The 22,626-nt window shown below is 44.1% G+C and overlaps 1 protein-coding gene across 1 annotated transcript in view; it reads left to right on the top strand.

Annotated features, from left to right (window-relative positions):
* The first annotated feature begins 1,487 nt into the window (after positions 1–1,487).
* Positions 1,488–22,626, top strand: part of STX2 (syntaxin 2) — an 82,822-nt gene continuing 61,683 nt past the window's right edge. The window contains exon 1 of the mRNA XM_073628283.1: positions 1,488–1,693. Coding sequence (XP_073484384.1) covers positions 1,664–1,693 — 30 coding nt within the window. The 5' untranslated portion in view covers positions 1,488–1,663. The remainder of the gene's footprint in view (positions 1,694–22,626) is intronic.

The raw sequence follows: 22,626 nt of genomic DNA, 5'->3' as shown, positions 1-22,626 counted from the left end.
CAGTATATAAAAAATAATGTGCAAAGTGGTTGGAGGGAAGCTTCCGAATGGCAAAAATGTTTTTATTACAAATTATGTGAGCAGACTGCAGTTCCTCTTTAACCACTTATGGACCGCCGCACTCCGATATACGTCCTTACTTTGAAGAGGAATATCGTTGTTATGGCAGCAGCTGGCTGCCATAACCCCGGTTTCCTCTTCTTCGGCCGGCGGTCCACTTTCAGATGAAAGTGGTCTCTGCGGCGGATTCGCAGCAAGATGGGCGGGGCCCTCTGCCGCCGCCGATAAAAGTGATCTCCGGTGCCCTCCGCTGCTTACCGGAGCCGTCAGCAGCGGCGGAGGCGATCGGATGTTTCCCCTTTCTTGGCATTGAGACAAGTGAGGGGAAGATGGCCCCCACCCGTCTCCATACCATTGCAGGGCGGAAGCGACGTCAAAACGTCACTTCCACCCATAGCTCTTGAAGGGACTATTTTTTTTTTTTAAATGACAATTTTTTTTTTTATTATTGCATTTTAGTGTAAATATGAGATCTTAGGTCTTTTTGACCCCAGATTTCATATTTAAGAGGTCCTGTCATGCTTTTTTTCTATTACAAGGGATGTTTACATTCCTTGTAATAAGAATAAAAGTGACACAATTTTTTTTTAAAGAACAGTGTAAAAATAAAAATTAAAAGGTAAAATAAATAAGAAAAAAAATGAAAAGTTTTTAAACGCGCCCCGTCCCGCCGAGCTCGCGTGCAGAAGCGAACGCATACATGAGTAGCGCCCGCATATGAAAACGGTGTTCAAACCACACTTGTATTGCCGCGATCAGTAGAGCGAGAGCAATAATTCTAGCCCTAGATCTCCTCTGTTATTCAAAACATGCAACCTGTACAATGTTTTAAACGTCGCCTATGGAGATTTTTAAGGGTAAAAGTTTGTCACAATTCCACGAGCGGGCGCAATTCTGAAGCGTGACATCCATAACATCATCTTTCACAATATAAAAAAAAAATTGGGCTAACTTTACTGTTGTCTTATTTTTTAATTCGAAAAAGTGTACTTTTTCCAAAAAAAGTGCGCTTGTAAGACCACTGCGCAAATATGGTGTGACAGAAAGTATTACAACGACCGCCATTTTATTCTCTAGGGTGTTAGAAAAAAAATGTATAATGTTTGGGGGTTCTAAGTAATTTTCTAGCAAAAAAATCTGTTTTTAACTTGTAAACAACAAATCTCAAAAAGAGGCTCGGTTCTTAAGTGGTAAACAGTGGTAAATGCTCCCTGGAAGCAGCTAACAGCCTGTTTCCCGATGCCTGCATAAGTAGTACATTCTAAGCTAGGAGCCGTTCCTGGGCTCATTAGAACAGACTCATTCAACGATTCCATGCATTGTAACGATCACATGACCCGTTCCCGCAGGCGCTGGGGCAGAACGAGGCTCGGAACGCACCAACATGGAACGCTTCCAGATATTCCCAGCTCAGAGAGCGCCGCGGCCACGCCTACCCATTTTCCATCGCCCTGGGAGGCGCACATGCGCAGTGTTTGCCCTCTCCTGCTTCCAGCAGTGTGGTTGCTGTGGTACCGGGCGGAGTGCGGGAGGCGGAGACCCCTCTGGACAGGCACCGGGAGAGCCGCTCAGTGACTCTGGGGACTCAACAGCTTGTACGGGCATGAGGGACCGGCTGACCGAGCTGTCAGCGGTAAGTGCTCGCTGCTGCTGGGAGCGACAAAGAGAATAACGGTCCTGCAATGGGCGGAAGGGGAGAAGGCTGTGTATGCAGTGTTTATGAGTCCTTTCATTGTCAGAGGTGGGCTGTGTGCTGGCTCTTGTGTCTCCTCCATCCGGGCTTTATCGTCTACTATGTATGACATGGGGTAGTGGTGGGGCTGCCTGTGGTACTACAAGTCCCAGCATGTCTTAGGGGCACTTCACCCCTAAATCACACTGGAACAAAGTCCACTTTTCCTGTGCATTCCCCTAAAGTCAGATCTGGCGGCTCATTCATTGAATAGACTGCAAATTGCACAAAAAAAGGTAGTCAATGCACTACATTTGAGAAACGCACTGCACCAAATCGCATGGTACTGCGTCTGGGGTGCCCGCAAATGTACTGCGTTTGGGGTGCCATCAGCAATATATTGGTGCCCATAGCAGATTTCTAAGGCAGTAAAGGAAATGTGCATGGAAGGCGTGAGCCGGCCCTTTGGCCCTTCTTTATACACTGTACAATCTTTGTACGACCAACTTTAGGTTTTCCATGAGGACCTACCTTATCAATCCAATCAGGCAGGCCCTTGCACTACGTAGTTGTTGGTAGATTGTGTTGGAGATTGTACAATCAGATTGTAATGTGTGTGTGTGGTGAGTTTTTGGGGGTGATCCAGCATAGTTTGTGTCCTCTTTGTTTATTCTTCTGTCTGATGATCTGATGAGTTCAGGCGTCCTGCAGAAAATGTAGCAGCGGCATTTGTAAGGCTAGGTTCACACCCGTGCATTTTTTAAAGGATGCACGACCGTTTTGACATGCGATTTAACATGTCAAATTGACGGCACCGTCCGGATCGGTGTAACGTTGACTTTGCAGCGCCGCATCGATTCCCCAAAGTGGTTCCTGCACTACTTTTGGCGACTTCGGGGGCAATTTCAAGGAACCCGCACAGATGTCTCTGAAATCGCTCCTGAAGTTGGACTGAAATGCAGATTTGAAATCATGCTAGTTCATCTGAATTTGCACGGTTTCAAAGCCACCTTCAGGGCCGGTTCACACAGCTGCGAATTCTATTGCGAATTTGAGCTGTTGCGATCGCTCAAATTCGCAAGTCATTTAAATAACATAGTTTTTCATTAGTGCCGTTCACATCAATGCGTTGCGAATCTAAGCTGCGTACAGAAAGGGTCCTGTGCGAGTTTGATCCGCGTGCGATGCAAATTCAATGCAATATTTGCCGTAGATTCGCCAGAACACATAAAGAATTTGCAATGAAAATTCACAACACAATCGGATCAAATTTGCGCAAAATTCGCACTGCAGCAGTGTGAACCGGCCCTTAGTGTGAACCCAGCTTAACATGGTTTCCTATGGGTCTCGTTCACATCTATGCGGTTTCCTGCAGTGTGTGTCTTTAGAAAAGGTGTAGGGACTTTTTTCATTCTGGAAGGTTTTTGACTCTATGAACTTTACTGGAAGTACGTTAAAAACGCAAGTTTGGTAGGTTTTCTGTCCAACAACCTCCTTCTACAGAAAAATAAACACGCATGGAAAGTAGGGGTCAACCGATTATCGGAGCGGCCGATTATTGTTGGCTGATATTTAAATTTCTCAAATAATCAGTATCAGTCAGAAAGTTACCAGTATTGGACAGAACTCCTACCCCTGTTACGTCATCTTTCACCGTTTATCCGCTCGGACGCCACTGGGGAGAGCCTGCCAGAAGTAGTATAAGTAGTGGCAAGTTGCATCTGGGTGACAGTGGCAAGTGACATGCATCATCTGGGTGGTAGGTGACGGTGATGCATAGAATATCGGCCTGAAAGGCGGCCGAAAAATCGATATCGGCCCTGAAAAAACTATATCGTCGACCCCTAATGGAAAGCATACAAACAGCTCTGAACCTAGCCTAAGTGGAATCATCATCTAGTGTAATTGTTATGTTGGATGAAGAGAGCGTTGAGAATGGCAGTGTTGTACATTACATTGGTACTTTTTGTAGAATCGGATAACCTATCCAGCAACACCGTTGAATATTGTAATGGCAAAAAAAATATATAGTATACTTAGCTGCTCTGTGCCCCTCCCCCCATAGCAAGTCACTTGCTATGGGGTCATTTGTGTGTGCTTGTTCCTGAGCCCCGGTCTCTGTGTCCATAAGACAGATGCATTTTGCCCTTTTTGTGGGTTAGTCGCAGGTCTCAATGGCTAAGCCCTGAAAAGGATGAAACGCATCACAGGAGTTCTCTGCAGGTGGAGACAAAATGCTGAAGCTATCTTTTACACATCTCATTCACATTTATGCAATAGGCAGTTGATGTCTGTGTGCAGACCGTCCCCTTGCCGCATGTCACAGCAGCGCATTATGCCATGCTGCAGTGCATAGATGTAATTGAAGTGTTGATTTGTGACTCTTCAATAAAGTTAAAAAAAAAAAAATTTAAACGTTGCAACTAGAGCTGTATGATTAATTGTTAAATAAAAATAGACTGTGACTCTACCCCCCTCCCAATTTTAAAGCATTTCCTCGATTCATGCAGAGAGCTCAAGCCGACAGCTGTCAAAAAAAAAAAAAAACAGCCAGCCTGCCAAGTTTCTCACAACATCACTAAAGAGAAACATTGTAACGTATGGTTCTTTTAGATAAAAGGAATGAACCTCTGTCTGTAAATGAGGTCAGTTTAACCACTTAAAGACTAAACCTTTTTTGACACTTGTTGCTTACAAGTTAGAATCAGTAAAATTAAACTATATATATATATATATTAGTAGAGACCCTAGAGAATAAAATGGTAGTTTTTGCAGTATTTTATGTCACACTGCATTTGCGCAGCATTTTTTTTGGGAAGAAATACACGTTAGTGAATTTAATAAAAAACTAAACAGTAAGGTTAGCCCTTTTTTTTTTTTTTTTTTTGTATAATGTGAAAGATGATTTTACGCCACGAGAATCGTGATCTTTATTCTAAGCAAAAATATTGTGATTCTCATTTTAGCCAGAATCGTACAGCTCTAGGTGCAACGCTTTGTAACAATGCACTTCATAGTCCCTACACAATGAACACCAGCCATTAGTGTTTTAACGTGTGTGTGTGTGGGGGGGGGGTGTACGAGCCCTGACAGTTTTGTGTTTTGTTTTTTCTTTACGTGCTTTTGGGCATCTACCCTCTTCTTCTTAGCTCAAGCAGTCCTGATGCCCAAAAGTTTACCAGAAAAGTAAAGGAGAAAAACGGGGGTTTCTAAAAAAAACAAACGCACATACTCACCTCTATGCTTCATCATCAGTGTGATGCTACAGCTGTCCCATGTCGACTTTAGGGCCGAGAACTGAGTGATCACATGACCGCTGATCACTCAGTTCTCTGTCTGCAGAGAGCGGTGACTGCTCTCCACTCTGCCCCTCCAGCACTCTCTGGAGCACCGAGCTGGGGAGGGGGCGGGCGCAGCTGGCATTGGCTCTCAGCCGCATGTCCAGAGCCAGCTTTCATCAGGCAGCTGTGTGGATCCCCACAGTATGGTTGGAATCCTGTCAGAATCTGGATCGGCTCTGTGGCGTTAGCAAGCAGCGGCTTAATCTGGTTCACAGCAGTGCAAAAGTAAGTGCACTCATGTGACCCACAAGAGAAATCTGGCCAAAAAGCTTTGGTCATGCTTCTCTTTTAAAATAGAGCTTCAGGTTGAATTTAATTTTAAATAGTTTGGATACCAACTATTTCCATTACACACTGATCTAGCATTAGCTACATATGATAAGCAGCACTGTTCCTGCAGCAGTACAGGCAACTTTCTGACTGTTGCTGGAATTGAAGTTGAATTCCAGGAATTCAGACACTTTGTATAAAGTGAAGGCACACTATGAGTTAAGTCCAACTAGGTGCATGACATCACCTGGACTTATCTCTACAGTATTATCTACATCTGACTGTTTTATTGGTCTGACAGAGAGACACTCCAGGATCTGAGATAAAGAAGCACATACAGCAGCTATGTATGCCCTTCCCTCTGTTGCCCATTCATAGAAGCCCTTGTATTTTCTGAATGTCATCACACAATACCAAGACTTCTGTGATTGGGCAGGAGGAGGGGAGGGGCTGGCACGAATGCAGCAACTCTATTTTTGAAGCTGCAGAGATCAGAAGGATCAGCTGTCAGTGGCTGCAGTTAGTGAGCAGTGTGATGTGCATTTTAGTCCATCAGTTTTCTTCTTTTCTTTTTTTTTTTTGCTAACTTTATTTGAAGTGCACAAAGTGACACTTAGTGTCACCACACAGCAGCTCGGTGATATGCAGTGCCTACCTATGCCCTGCATTAAAATGCAGCATGTCTGCATTTTCCTGCACCTCCAGGCAGCGTTGCAGTGGGAACATAGAAATCGGTTGTGTTCTATCTGTCTTAGCAGTGACTAGTGCTCATCAAGTGTAGAAAAATGCTCTGTGATTGAACTGTAAGCCAAACATCTTAAAGGCCCATTCACACCATAAGTATTGGGCTACGCTGGGAAAGGCACAATGCATGGACAAGGCAATTTGCCTGAGAGTTCCGTTCACATAACTGAATGTGCATTCTTCCAGCAAATGCCGATTTCTGAATTGTTGACACAAGCTCACACCTGAGCGGAGGGCAGGGCTGAGAAATGGTGTGTGTCAATGGACCCACATATCTGCCCCCATATCAGGCAGCTTGCTATGGGAGGAGACATAGAAGAGGAGGAGCAGATAACGCCAGCGGGGGACCCCAGATGAGGAGGTTCAGCGCTGCTTTGTGCAATACCATTGAAAGAGTAGGTAAGTATAAAATTTTTTATTTTAATAAAAAAATGATAGCTTTACCAGCACAGCCCCACTTCAAGGAATACATTTTAAAGTAGACTTCCTGCTTACGCCTAACTAGCTTAAAAACTGCCCCTCCGCCTTCTTACACCTATGCTAACTAACCTGTGTAAGAAAGGTTTATATACCTACTAATTTCAGGCCGGGCCAGTCTGGTCATGTGTTCTCCTTGGTATGAGCCAGCTGCAGAGGAGAGTAGAGAGTGCGTAGACAAGAGCTAATAAAGCCTGGAGTGGGGATGTCGCCCATAGACTTCAATGGCCCATCTGTTGACGGCACTCCCTCCTATCACTTGAAGTTGCATTGCCTGACCCACGGGAGCCAGATCACGTGACCGGACTGGAGCTGGCTGAAAATTGTTAAGTATATACATTTTTCTTATGTTAGTTAGTATAGGTGTTAGGACAGGGCACGGAACAGTTTTAAGGCAAGTTAGATGTAAGGTAAAATTCCACTTTATAGCAGAGTTTCATCCAAATGGGGAAGTTCCTACTCTCTAAACCCCCCTCCTCCTCCTCCTCCTCCTCCTCCTGTCACATTTGGCAGGTCATTTTTTCAGGGGGGAGCGGGTTTTGACAGGTACCCGCTCCCACTTATTGCTCAGTTTGCCTAGGCGTTCCGAGCAGAAGTTCTCCTCTCCCCCTCCCTCCCTGCAGTTTTCTGGGACACATCACAGGTCCCAGAAGACAGCGGGACCATTCACACAGCTCAGTGCAGCTCACAAATCCGCAGTGGGTACCTAGCTGGCACAGCTGGCAACCCATAGTTAAGTTGCCGGTGCCGGAAACTAGTGAAGAACTAGACCAGATGAGGACGACTTTGGATCCCTGGACATGTAAGTGTTCTGTTATTAGGTAGCTGCTGACTTTTTACATTTATTTTTTTTTTTTGTCCAGAGTGGAGAACTGCTTTACATTTCCCAGAGTAAAGCTTTAAAGAATGAGTCCATTCAGTGATTTCCCTGTGTGTTGGGGGACAGAGCCTGGCTTTTCTGTTATGGAGAATGGGGGGAGGGCAGTAATTGATCACATTTCACTGCTTGAAACATCTGTAGGATTCTTCTGTAAAAGCAACTGGGATGGAGTACATGTTAGAGTTTGTTTGTGTGGTGTTTGGAGCTAGCTCATTATTGAGCAGAAAACAATGGCTGCTTCTGTACATATTCCAGTTTTGTGGTGTGGAAATCAATTCTACATTACCAACAGTTCTAACACTTGTAGCAACCTCCTGCCTCCTTCTTAGACTGTCATTTAGCAGTGGATAGTTAAAACTGTAGCATGGGGGAGGGGAAGTGTGTAGGGAAGTTACAGATTTACCATATACTGCACCATCATGAAATCAATGCAAGGGTAATGTGCAAACGATCGATGTGTGGTAATCAATTTAATTTCAGTTTGCTATAGTAAGATCATACAAATATGCATTCAGGGTATTAGCCTACATCTAATAAATAATTAATGGGCACGGCGCCAAAAATATATACAAACGTGTACTCTACCAACCTGATGCTGCTCCTAAATTAGTAAAATTAGTAATTAACAATATGACAAAACAATATAGGGCGCATCATTAGTGCAATATATTAAATTAAAATGTGAACCTATAGATTATACATATATTAAAGTGATCCAGTGCATGAACAAAAAAAATATGCTATGTTTGCAATAAAGTGAATCCAGTGCAACAAATCAAATGTCCTCAAATAATTTGAAGAAAACACACAAAATTCTTCTTAGTAGATCCAATCACCACTTAATAAAGTGCACATGCTTTCTTACTCGTGCTTTACCCGAAGTGGTATATCAAAGCGCTCACCAGATAGTAGTGGCCACAAAGTGACCCTCAGGCATGAAAAACCATGTATCTTCAAAAGGTATCTTTCCCAGATCCTGGCAGAAAGACTCCAATCACCAGTCAGCAGGAATTGTGTATGACTTCTATATCAGCCTCGGTGCATCAATGCATCAGCCAAATCTGCAAAAAGTGGCTCCCCATAAAAGCCACAAAACCTGGATAGTGTAAAAACAACTTTATTCCAACAAAAATGAAAACTCCCAAACAAGTGTGCAGGTACAGGATGAAAAAAACAGCAAACTAAGCTGCAGCTGAGAAGGAAAGCAGAGACTGAGAGATACCTTAGTTCTGTGGGTATTTGATTAGTGTCTCGGCATGCGTCCCAGCTGATCCAGGAACGGAGGACTCATAACAGTATATCGAGCCTCCCTTTCAATATATTTCATGCTGTGAGCGCATGTCTTCAAGAAATAAGGTCGGCGCCATTTTACTGGAGCCAATATAGTATTGCCTTTGTTGTAATTGGTCAGAAAGAACAAACAGCTGCCTAGGGGAAAAACTTTGCCTGCAAAGCAACAAACAAAATCCTCTGGGATACAGGGCAATTTCAGAAGAAAACCTGTTGGAGTCTGCAAAATACTTGAGACTGGGGCGGAAGGTTCCCCTTCCAGCAGGAAAACAACCCTAAACATACAGCCAGAGCTACAATGCAATGATTTAGATCAGGGCATATTCATGTGTTAGCATGGCTCAGTCAAAGTCCAGACCTAAATAGAATTGAAAATCTGTGGTAAGACCTGAAAATTGCTGTTCACAGATACTCTCCATCAAATCTGACAGAGCTTGAGCTATTTTGCAAAGAAAAATGGGCAAAAATTTCACTCTCTAGATGTGCAAATCAGCTGTAATTGCAGCGAAAGCTGGTTCTACAAAGTATTGACTCATTTTTCTTCACTTCACAATTATGTGCCACTTTGTGTTGGTCTATCGCATAAAATCCCAATAAAATACATTTACGATTTTGGTTATAACATGACAAAATGTGGAAAATTTCAAGAGGTATGAATACTTTTTCAAGGCACTGTAAAAAAAGTTAGGAGCCAGTTTTTTTTTTTAACTAACAAAGCTTTCAGGTATAACGTGTTCCCGAAGGTGAACTTATCTTTTAACCCTTTTTGCGTGTTTTTTTTTTTTTTTTTGCACATGTTTAAAAAATAATTTTAGGCCCGAAGATTCCATGAAACTCTAAAAACATATATTTTCTGAAAGCAGACACCTTGGAGAATACAATGGTGGTAGTTCCAATTTTTTATGTTAAAGAATATTACGGCAAAAGTTAATTGCACTGAGTAATTAGATACCCAATATGTCAAACCTTAAATTTGTGTGCGCCCGTGAAATGGCAACAAGTACCCTATATTTTCCATTGGTGATGCTGGTGCTAGAAACATTGTTCTCGTTTTGGCATGCCCGGCAATATGTACCATGTGAATGGCAATCAACGTTTTCAGTTGTAAGCGCCCGGCACGTGTATTTATGTTTGTACGTGCGTATATGTGGGGGAGGGAGTGTGTATCATGTGCTTGGGTGTAGCTTAAAGCGGAGTTCCACCCACATTTTTCCCTCCTCACCATGTACTAATGTGCATTCTTAAAATGAATTGGCAGTTATTATTTTTTCTGTTCACTTACCTGATTTATGCCTATATCTAATTTCACTTCCTCCTTTAGCGGCCGCGGTGCCATACGTCATTTCCGGTTTTGCATTGGCTACTGGGAGATCTTGGTCAGCTTGGCATGGCACTGCTCCAGTAACATTTAAAATTGGCGTTTATGGAAAATCTTGGTCAGCTTGGCATAGCAAGCTGACCAAGATTGCACCGCACTGCACATGCGTGAGACCGGCAAGTGCATGCTGGGTAGCTAGCATGCACAAAATCCAGGAAGGACACTGTGGCTTCAGATGTCCACGCTGGAGATGGCCGCACTGTGCAGGAACTTCACAAAGTAAGAAAACTATGCTGCACAAATAGAAAACTTGGCATAGTTTACAGCATACCTTTGTTACATTGCTCGAGGTATGAGTATTCTAGGGATATTTTTATCTTCAAAGTCATATTTTGGCCGGAACTTCGCTTTAAATGTTTTTACAATTATAACAAAACAATTTTTTTTTTTTAATTTGGTGGACTAAAAGTCCAATAATGTGGTGATTTTTTTTTTTGGTGACCGATTTCTCTTTAATGAGACATGCAGGGTCTAAAAGACCCTGCATGTCTCCCCTGCGCTTCACTGAATGTAACGCAATGCACATCCCACTGCATTACATTCTTTCTTGGCCTTTAATGGCCTGGGAAAATGTTGATGGGGACCCGGAAGTGACATCATACACGCCATTTCCAGGTCAGCAACAAGAAGGGGAAGAGAGCGGATGTGTGTCTGCTCTCCGCCCTCCCCTCTACCCAGGGGCACCCGCTATGCTGGTCCTGGGCCCGCAGATAAGCAACCCGCTCTACCCTTCCTCCACTAAAAAACAAACAAAAACTTTGCAAATATGAGAGAGGGGGGGGGGAGGGGGAGGAGAACTTAAACCGGAACTTACCCTTTTAGGTGAAATTCTGCTTTAAGTCCATTGTTGTTTTACCTATAAGGGCCTGTTCCCTTCTTGGTGCTTTTGCCGTGCTAAAACGCACCTGCTCAGTGTGTTAAATGTGCAGTAAATTAGTCTCCTTTTAAATATTTTGTAACTGTTTACATATGTGCACTGCATTTTATACAGAGCCCTGCACTTTCACACCAGTGGACCGATCAGGTTAGCCTGTCCATTTTTCAGGTGGACCCGATCGGACCACCCGTTGTCTGCTGGCATTCGATCCGGCCCGCTAAAACAGACAGTGGATTGGATTGCTCTGCATAGCGGAGCGGACATGGATCTGTCATCCGCCTGCTCAGTGGAGATCAGAGAGAGATCACCCGCTGAGCAGGCGGATCCGCTTGATGAATTCAACTCCTGAAAGGGGCCTAAAAAAGTCCTGCATTGTCAGTGCATTAAAAATGTACCATCTATTACAGTCAATGGTAGCATACCAAAAACTCATCGTGTTTTTTATTGGTACTGTTTTTGAGTCACATGTCCATTTTTCCCAGGTGACTGAAGGAAGAAAACACATGTAAGTCTAGGTAAACATGATAGCGGGAATGAAATTGTGTGAGTTCAGCCGAACTTGCACACTTTCATTACCGCATGTCAGTCCCGACATCGGGGGTGATTTCAGAGACATCTATGCGGGATTCTGCACAGATATCTTTTGAAATCGCACCCCAAAGTCGCCAAAAGTAGTACAGAAACTACTTTTTGGAAATCGTTGCGGCGTCGCAAATGCAGCGTCGCACTAATTCGGACGGTGCCATTGCCAGCAATAGCTGCAATGTGAACCAGGGCTGAGGCTATGTTTCCAGTAGTGCGACGTGTCATGCGACTTTGGACTGCAAAGTCACATGACAAGTCATACCCCATGATTTCCAATGAGTACCGTTCATATCTGTGTGACTTCAGAATAGTCGCTGCACGACTTTGGTCCCACTTAGATGCAACTTGAGGTCCATAGCCCACAAGAATACACAGGCATTGCATCAAGTTGCATGAAAATTGCATGACTTTCAGGTCGCAATAGTTATAACCTAGGCTTAAACTCATTATGTGTTGCATTAAAAGTTCAGCACAACTCATTAAAAATGCAATATGTTTAAAAAAAAAAAAAAAAAAAACAGCAGATATTGTGTTTTTACTGCACACAGATGTGAAGTGGCCCATAACATGCAAGGCAAGTGTAATCTAGGTGCTGTTGTGTGTCTTTTTATTAGGTTCTGCTGATGCAAATGGTAAAAGTAGACTCACTTGGGTGGATGTCACACTAGTGATCCTGTCTCTGGTGAGAACTCCCAGTGATTGCTGTGCGGTACACAGCAGGGAATAGTTACTCACTAGTTGTATGTGTTGCTCTCTCACCGGATGGATGATCTATACCTACATCATCTAGTTGGCTGGAGAGCAATGTATTTGAGCAGGTGAGTATTTTATCTGCACTTTTTAGTGATTACTGGTGTGATGTAGCCCTTATGTCTCAGGGATGGGGCTTCTTTTTTTTTCTGACCACTGTATATTGTTATACAGCTCTTTTTGGGATGTACCATATTAAAGCAGCTGTTTCCGCTCTGTACCCCTTAAGGAATACTTTTCCAGTTGCTAAACTGTTAGTTTAAGATTTTCCATGCGTTTATCTCAGTGTACACCTATACTCAGAGGTGTTTTTCTTGCAGTCATGATTTCCATTTCGTTGATTGCAGGCTAGTTTTACAATCTGACTTGCACAGACACGACTTGCATCTGTAGTTCCCGGTGACATATTTAGACGAGGCCTTGGGGAAGCACATTCCATTTGGTAACCCTGGCTTCATTTTCTTCCAGCTGTTTGCTCTGCTGTCAGTTTAGTGTTCATCTGCTCAACATATGTCATCTTGTTTATTAAAAAATATGTTTTCATTAATAGCATTACTTAGTACACTCTAAGTCATGCAGCAATTTTCTCTGGCTGTCTTTAATTTGTATATGTGTTTCAGGAAGTGACTGTAGAATTTTTGAATACTAATATAGGGAGAAAGGCTGTGCTGTTAGCGTCAACCAGTCCCATCCCTGCTCCCATTTTCTGGTCCCGATCAAACAATTAAAGGAACACACCACTTTTTTGTTTACAAAAAATATATAGTGTATAAACACAAGCCATTGTGTAACTTAAAGTAATACTAAACACACTCTTTCCTTTGCATTGTCTCTTCTTTTTCTCTATGTGGATGATGGCTTTGTAAGTATTTTAATAAAAAAAAAATTAAAAAAATCGAAGTACCCTTTTCCTAATCGATATACAGCTGTCACATGACCCAGCTCTTTCCCAGCCTGTCTGCAGGGAAACAAAAGCAGGAGGAGTCTCTAGTCCTCTGCTGCTGATCACATGTTAAAAATGTAAAAAAAAAAAAAAAACAGCCTTGAGTACAGAGTAAAAATAAATAATATCAATCTGTTTTAAATATATATATTTGAAATCAAATCTCTATTATTTTTTGGCAAGAATGTGGTGTTGGCGGATTTCTGCCAGTCACAGGCTGTGTCATGCCCCTCCAGCCTGTGTCCTAAAATAAGAGGGAGGTGAAGCCTCCATTAATCTACATGTAATATCCCGTCCCCATTGTGTTTAGATGGTTAGTAGGTATGGAGAAGGAGGGAAGGTGTGGGCCTGCTTCTATTTACCACTGTGTATACACCCACATGTGTAACTCTATAGTCACATGGACTGCTCAGATGTGATGGGGAAGAAATGCTGAGCATAGAAACTCACTGAAAACTGTTCAGAGTTGCCGTGACAGCTGCAAAATCCCTAAGTGAATTGGGGACGTGGATAGAAGGTGGAGCTGGAGAGCAGCAGGGTCAACCAGGTTTTTTGCAGAAAAGGAATCTCATAGTGACGAGTACGAACAGCATGTAATACACCATTTATTGATCGTTTTTTATGATGTGAGTTTAGTGACACTTTAAAGTAGTAGTAAAATGCATTTTAAGTAAGCAGTGAAACATTCTGCTGTACATGCTTTGTTTCATATGTGTGCCCAAACATTTAAATGATTTTCTATGCAGTGCTGCCGACTGGAGGTTGTACAGCACCACTTACTTGTACTTCCTGGTAGGGCGCACGTCCCTGAATAGTTCAGATGCACAGTGCGCTAGGACAAAGCAGGCTCCAACTGGTGTCATTCACTTGTTTGGAGGAGGGGGAGCACAGGAGTGGCTTGCCACTGAGACTATCTGACTGAGGTCTGCAGCACTATACATGTCATGTTTAAGACCCCTTTCACACTGAGGCGCTATAGTGCTAAAAATAGCGCCTGTAAAGCGCTTCACCTTTCACTCCAATTTGAAAGCCCGAGTGCTTTCACACTGGAGCGGTGCGCTGGCAGGACACTCCAAAAAAAGTACTACAAGCAGCATCTTTGAGGCGCTGTTGAAATCAATAGGCAGCAGCACCAAAGCGCAGCTTTTGACCCTTTTTTGGCCATTAGCAGGGGTTAAAATCGCCTCGCTATCGGCCAAAAGGCACCGCAAAAACAACGGTTAAGCGACGGTAAAAATAGCAGCACTTTACCGCCAATGCCTGGGCAGTGCCAGTGTGAAAGTGCCCTAGTAGTTTATTTTTGTTGAGATTTGAATAGAGTGGTAAGGGAAAGAACCACTGGCAGGTTTCTATAGCTGTCTGTTTCTCCATTGGAAAGATTAAAGCGGAGTCCCGCCAAAATTTATTTATTTATTTTTTTAAAGTCAGCAGCTAAAAATACTGCAGCTGCTGACTTTTAAAATATGGACACTTACCTGTCCAGATGTCAGCACCCGAAGCTGATCTGTCCCTCGGCTCTCGGGTGGCGGCACCGCCATCTTCGGTAAGGGAGTCATGAATTGAAGCCTTGCGGCTTCACAGCCTGGTTCCCTACTACACATGCGCGAGTCGCGCTGCTCGATTCCACTGGTCCCTGCTGTCTTCTGTGACCTGCGGGGAGGGACGGAGGAGGCGCTGGATATAGCATAGATATCTGCGGATACTGTGGCTATCTATGCCTGGAAGTGGGAGCAAATACCTGGATTATACAGGTATCTGCCCCCCCCCCCCCCCGAAAGCTGCCAAATCTGACACCCGAGGGGGGGAGGAATCCTGAAATATGGAAGTTCCATTTTTGGGTGGAACTCCGCTTTATCTCTCTCTAATTGTCCTGATCACCTCTATCAGTGATGGCGAACCTTGGCACCCCAGATGTTTTGGAACTACATTTTCCATCATTCTCAACTACACTGCAGAGTGCATGAGCATCATGGGAAATATAGTTCTAAAATTTCTGGGGTGCCAGAGTTCGCCATCACTGACCTAGTTCTCTCTTTCAACCCTTCCCTACTCTATCCAAAATTAAAAGTTTTGGCTTTAACCACTTGCCGACCGCCGCACGACTATATACGTCGGCAGAATGGCACGGGCAGGCAAAAGGACTTACATGTACGTCCTTGCCTGCCCGCGGGTGGGGGGTCCGATCGGACCCCCCCCCCGGTGCCAGCGGCGGTCGGCAAATCTCCCCCGGCGATCGGAGGTGAGGGGGAGGCCATCCATTCGTGGCCCCCCCCTCGCGATCGCTCTCAGCCAATGGGATCATTTCCCTGCCTCTGTATTGTACACAGAGGCAGAGGAAATGATGTCATCTCTCCTCGGCTCGGTATTTTCCGTTCCGGGCCGAGGAGAGAAGACTGTAATGTGAGTGCACAACACACACACACACAGTAGAACATGCCAGGCACACAAAACACCCCGATCCCCCCCCCGATCGCCCCCCGATCCCCCCCCAATCACCCCCCCCCTGTCACAAACTGACACCAGCAGGTTTTTTTTTTTTTTTTTTTTTTTTTTTTTTCTGATTACTGTATTGGTGTCAGTTTGTGACATTTACAGTGTTAGGACAGTTAGTATTACCCCCCTGTAGGTCTAGGGTACCCCCCTAATAAAGTTTTAACCCCTTGATCACCCCCCGTCACCAGTGTCGCTAAGCGATCATTTTTCTGATCGCTGTATTAGTGTCGCTGGTGACGCTAGTTAGTGAGGTAAATATTTAGGTTCGCCGTCAGCGTTTTATAGCGACAGGGACCCCCATATACTACCTAATAAATGTTTTAACCCCTTGATTGCCCCCTAGTTAACCCTTTCACCACTGATCACTGTATAACCGTTACGGGTGACGCTGGTTAGTTTGTTTATTTTTTATAGTGTCAGGGCACCCGCCGAATAAAGATTTAGCCCCCTGATCGCCCGGCGGTGATATGCGTCGCCCCAGGCAGCGTCAGATTAGCGCCAGTAACGCTAACACAACCACGCACGCAGCATACGCCTCCCTTAGTGGTATAGTATCTGTACGGATCAATATCTGATCTGATCAGATCTATACTAGCGTCCCCAGCAGTTTAGGGTTCCCAAAAACACAGTGTTAGCGGGATCAGCCCAGATACCTGCTAGCACCTGCGTTTTGCCCCTCCGCCCGGCTCGGCCCAGCCCACCCAAGTGCAGTATCGATCGATCACGGTCACTTACAAAACACTAAACGCATAACTGCAGCGTTCGCAGAGTCAGGCCTGATCCCTGTGATCGCTAACAGTTTTTTTGGTAGCGTTTTGGTGAAATGGCAAGCACCAGCCCCAGGCAGCGTCAGGTTAGTGCCAGTAGCGCTAACACCCACGCACGCACCGTACACCTCCCTTAGTGGTATAGTATCTGAACGCATCAATATCTGATCCGATCAGATCTATACTAGCGTCCCCAACAGTTTAGGATTCCCAAAAATGCAGTGTTAGCGGGATCAGCCCAGATACCTGCTAGCACCTGCGTTTTGCCCCTCCGCCCGGCCCAGCCCAGCCCACCCAAGTGCAGTATCGATCGATCACTGTCACTTACAAAACACTAAACGCATAACTGCAGCGTTCGCAGAGTCAGGCCTGATCCCTGCGATCGCTAACAGTTTTTTTGGTAGCGTTTTGGTGAACTGGCAAGCACCAGCCCCAGGCAGCGTCAGGTTAGTGCCAGTAGCGCTAACACCCACGCACGCACCGTACACCTCCCTTAGTGGTATAGTATCTGAACTGATCAATATCTGATCTGATCCGATCAGATCTATACTGGCATCCCCAGCAGTTTAGGGTTCCCAAAAACGCAGTGTTAGTGGGATCAGCCCAGATACCTGCTAGCACCTGCGTTTTGCCCCTCCGCCCGGCCCAGCCCACCCAAGTGCAGTATCGATCGATCACTGTCACTTACAAAACACTAAACGCATAACTGCAGCGTTCGCAGAGTCAGGCCTGATCCCTGCGATCGCTAACAGTTTTTTTGGTAGCGTTTTGGTGAACTGGCAAGCGCCAGCGGCCTAGTACACCCCGGTCGTAGTCAAACCAGCACTGCAGTAACACTTGGTGACGTGGCGAGTCCCATAAGTGCAGTTCAAGCTGGTGAGGTGGCAAGCACAAGTAGTGTCCCGCTGCCACAAAGAAGACAAACACAGGCCCGTCGTGCCCATAATGCCCTTCCTGCTGCATTCGCCAATCCTAATTGGGAACCCACCGCTTCTGCAGCGCCCGTACTTCCCCCATTCACATCCCCAACCAAATGCAGTCGGCTGCATGAGAGGCATTTTCTTTATGTCCTCCCCCTAGTACCCCTACCCAACGAACTCCCCCAAAAAAGATGTCGTGTCTGCAGTAAGCGCGGATATAGGCGTGACACCCGCTATTATTGTCCCTCCTGTCCTGACAATCCTGGTCTTTGCATTGGTGAATGTTTTGAATGCTACCATTCACTAGCTGAGTATTAGCGTAGGGTACAGCATTGCACAGACTAGGACACACTTTCACAGGGTCTCCCAAGATGCCATCGCATTTTGAGAGACCCGAACCTGGAACCGGTTACAGTTATAAAAGTTACAGTTACAAAAAAAGTGTAAAAAAAAAAAAAAAAAACAAACAAAAATATAAAATAAAAAGTAATAGTTGTCGTTTTATTGTTCCCTCTCTATTCTCTCTCTCTCTATTCTCTCTATTGTTCTGCTCTTTTTTACTGTATTCTATTCTGCAATGTTTTATTGTTATTATGTTTTATCATGTTTGCTTTTCAGGTATGCAATTTTTTATACTTTACCATTTACTGTGCTTTGTTAGCCATATTTTTGTCTTCAGGTACAGCATTCACGACTTTGAGTGGTTATACCAAAATGATGCTTGCAGGTTTAGGTATCATCTTGGTATCATTCTTTTCAGCCAGCGGTCGACTTTCATGTAAAAGCAATCCTAGCGGCTAATTAGCCTCTAGACTGCTTTTACAAGCAGTGGGAGAGAATGCCCCCCCCCCCCCCCATCGTCTTCCGTGTTTTTCTCTGGCTCTCCTGTCTCAACAGGGAACCTGAGAATGCAGCCGGTGATTCAGCCAGCTGACCATAGAGCTGATCAGAGACCAGAGTGGCTCCAAACATCTCTATGGCCTAAGAAACCGGAAGCTACGAGCATTTTAGGACTTAGATTTCGCCGGATGTAAATAGCGCCATTGGGAAATTGGGGAAGCATTTTATCACACCGATCTTGGTGTGGTCAGATGCTTTGAGGGCAGAGGAGAAATCTAGGGTCTAATAGACCCCAATTTTTTCAAAAAAGAGTACCTGTCACTACCTATTGCTATCATAGGGGATATTTACATTCCCTGAGATAACAGTAAAAATGATTAAAAAAAAAAAAAATGAAAGGAACAGTTTTAAAATAAGATAAAAAAGCAAAAAAATAATAAAGAAAAAAAAAAAAAAAAAAAAAAGCACCCCTGTCCCCCCTGCTCTCGCGCTAAGGCGAACGCAAGCGTCGGTCTGGCGTCAAATGTAAACAGCAATTGCACCATGCATGTGAGGTATCACCGCGACGGTTAGATCGAGGGCAGTAATTTTAGCAGTAGACCTCCTCTGTAAATCTAAAGTGGTAACCTGTAAAGGCTTTTAAAGGCTTTTAAAAATGTATTTATTTTGTTGCCACTGCACGTTTGTGCGCAATTGTAAAGCATGTCATGTTTGGTATCCATGTACTCGGCCTAAGATCATCTTTTTTATTTCATCAAACATTTGGGCAATATAGTGTGTTTTAGTGCATTAAAATGTAAAAAAGTGTGTTTTTTCCCCAAAAAATGCGTTTGAAAAATCGCTGCGCAAATACTGTGTGAAAAAAAAAAATTAAACACCCACCATTTTAATCTGTAGGGCATTTGCTTTAAAAAAATATATAATGTGTGGGGGTTCAAAGTAATTTTCTTGCAAAAAAAAATAATTTTTTCATGTAATCAAAAAGTGTCAGAAAGGGCATTGTCTTCAAGTGGTTAGAAGAGTGGGTGATGTGTGACATAAGCTTCTAAATGTTGTGCATAAAATGCCAGGACAGTTCAAACCCCCCCCAAATGACCCCATTTTGGAAAGTAGACACCCCAAGCTATTTGCTGAGAGGCATGTCGAGTCCATGGAATATTTTATATTGTGACACAAGTTGCGGGAAAGAGACAAATTTTTTTTTTTTTTTTTTTTTTTTGCACAAAGTTGTCACTAAATTATATATTGCTCAAACATGCCATGGGAATATGTGAAATTACACCCCAAAATACATTCTGCTGCTTCTCCTGAGTACGGGGATACCACATGTGTGAGACTTTTTGGGAGCCTAGCCGCGTATGGGACCCCGAAAACCAAGCACCGCCTTCAGGCTTTCTAAGGGCGTAAATTTTTGATTTCACTCTTCACTGCCTATCACAGTCTCGGAGGCCATGGAATGCCCAGGTGGCACAAACCCCCCCCAAAGGACCCCATTTTGGAAAGTAGACACCCAAAGCTATTTGCTGAGCGGTATAGTGAGTATTTTGCAGACCTCACTTTTTGTCACAAAGTTTTGAAAATTAAAAAAAGAAAAAAAAAATTTTTTTTTTTGTCTTTCTTCATTTTCAAAAACAAATGAGAGCTGCAAAATACTCACCATGCCTCTCAGCAAATAGCTTGGGGTGTCTACTTTCCAAAATGGGGTCATTTGGGGGGGGTTTGTGCCACCTGGGCATTCCATGACCTCCGAAACTGTGATAGGCAGTGAAGAGTGAAATCAAAAATGTACACCCTTAGAAATCCTGAAGGCGGTGATTGGTTTTCGGGGTCCCGTACGCGGCTAGGCTCCTAAAAAGTCCCACACATGTGGTATCCCCATACTCAGGAGAAGCAGCAGAATGTATTTTGGGGTGCAATTCCACATATGCCCATGACCTGTGTGAGCAATATATCATTTAGTGACAACTTTGTGCAAAAAAAAAAAAATAAATAAATAAATTGTCACTTTCCCGCAACTTGTGTCAAAATATAAAATATTCCATGGACTCAACATGCCTCTCAGCAAATAGCTTGGGGTGTCTACTTTCCAAAATGGGGTCATTTGGGGGGGGTTTGTGCCATCTGGGCATTTTATGGCCTTCAAAACTGTGATAGGTAGTGAGGAGTAAAATCAAAAATGTACGCCCTTAGAAATCCTGAAGGCGGTGATTGGTTTTCGGGGCCCCGTATGCGGCTAGGCTCCCAAAAAGTCCCACACATGTGGTATCCCCATACTCAAGAGAAGCAGCTAAATGTATTTTGGGGTGCAATTCCACATATGCCCATGGCCTGTGTGAGCAATATATCATTTAGTGACAACTTTTTGTAATTTTTTTTTTTTTTTTTTTTTTTTTGTCATTATTCAATCACTTGGGACAAAAAAAATGAATATTCAATGGGCTCAACATGCCTATCAGCAATTTCCTTGGGGTGTCTACTTTCCAAAATGGGGTCATTTGTGGGGGTTTTGTACTGCCCTGCCATTTTAGCACCTCAAGAAACGACATAGGCAGTCATAAATTAAAGGCTGTGTAAATTCCAGAAAATGTACCCTAGATTGTAGGCGCTATAACTTTTGCGCAAACCAATAAATATACACTTATTGACATTTTTTTTACCAAAGACATGTGGCCAAATACATTTTGGCCTAAATGTATGACTAAAATTGAGTTTATTGGATTTTTTTTAGAACAAAAAGTAGAAAATATCATTTTTTTTCAAAATTTTCGGTCTTTTTCCGTGTATAGCGCAAAAAATAAAAACGGCAGAGGTGATCAAATACCATCAAAAGAAAGCTCTATTTGTGGGAAGAAAAGGACGCAAATTTCGTTTGGTTACAGCATTGCATGACCGCGCAATTAGCAGTTAAAGCGACGCAGTGCCAATTTGTAAAAAGTGCTCTGGTCAGGAAGGGGGTAAATCCTTCCGGGGCTGAAGTGGTTAAAGTAGAGCGAGATTGGCAAAAAATCCCCCATTAGTACACCCCCCTACACAAAACACTAAACAGTTATTACATTTTTGAAATTCCTTACTATTGAAGAGAAAAGTTTCATTGAATTTTCAGGAAGTGCTTTCTGTAATTCAAAAAATGCATCATGTATTCTGCCAAGGAGGAGGAGTTAGAACAGTGATTACATCATATCCTCTCCTCTCTCTCTCATGGGAAACGTAGTTACTTTTCCTGTAATCTTTGGGAATTGATGGGAAATCACAAATCTTTTACACATTCCCTCCATTCAAACACAATCCCCTGGTGTTAAGGAAATTATAACAAGCGAATACCACACTGATTCTTTTGGCTTCTAATTGGCCCAAGAGACCCTGGTTTTGCAGCCTGTTGTCTGTCAGTGGAGCCCCCCCCCCCCCCCCCCCCCCAAGGTTCTGGACCAGGGGCCTGTGTGGTTTTTCTAGAAGTACAAACCGTGAAGCTATCAGCTTGGTGCCATGAAAAAAGCCATCCTAAAGGCCTATCGGATAGAGTGATTGGTGCCATTCTTTCGAATAGGATAAAGGTTACGCAGGCCATCTATAGCAACGTTTGGAATGTTTTCTTTTCCCAGTCGTGTTAAGTTAAGAGAATTTTTGCAGGATGGAGTCAAAGACTTGCCATCAGCACCCTTAAGATACAGGTTGCAGCCCTGAAATGATCCTAAAGTCGTCTTTTTTGTTTTTCGCTTAAAGCAGAGTTCCACCCTAAAGTGGAACTTCCGCTCATTGGATTCCTCCCCCCCGGTGCCACAATTGGCACCTTTCAGGGGGGAGAGGGGTGCAGATACCTGTCTAATACAGGTATCTGCACCCACTTCCGGGGATAGATAGCCGCAGATATACCCCCCCCCGTTGTGTTCTGGGAACTGTGTGTTTCCCAGAACACAACGGGGACCAGTGAAGACGCGCAGCACGACATGCGCAGTAGGGACCCGAGCAGTGAAGCCGCAACGGTTTACTTACCTGCTCTCTGCATTGGTTTTGCACAGAACAGCCCATATCCTCCTCCTTTTGGGTCCCTTGCCGGAGCACCTGGCCCCTCCCTCATAGCAAGCAGTTTGCTATGGGGGCTCCTGAGCCAAGCCACTACTTTGTGTGTCCATTCAGACATGGAGCTGCGGCTCGGCCCCGTCCCCTCTCTTCTCATTGGCTCCCCGACTTTTATTGACAGCAACGGGAGCCAATGGCTGCCCGCTGCTGTCTCGGCCAATCAGAAGGGGAGTCTCTGACAGCTGAGGGGGTTGCTGCACACAGAAGGTTTTTTATCTTCATGCATTAGGATAAAAAAAACCTTTTGACATTAGAACCACCG

This window comes from Aquarana catesbeiana, linkage group LG01 (assembly GCF_042186555.1).
Source record: "Aquarana catesbeiana isolate 2022-GZ linkage group LG01, ASM4218655v1, whole genome shotgun sequence".
Lineage (NCBI taxonomy): Eukaryota > Metazoa > Chordata > Amphibia > Anura > Ranidae > Aquarana > Aquarana catesbeiana.
This window is presented reverse-complemented; position numbering and strand designations above follow the sequence as displayed.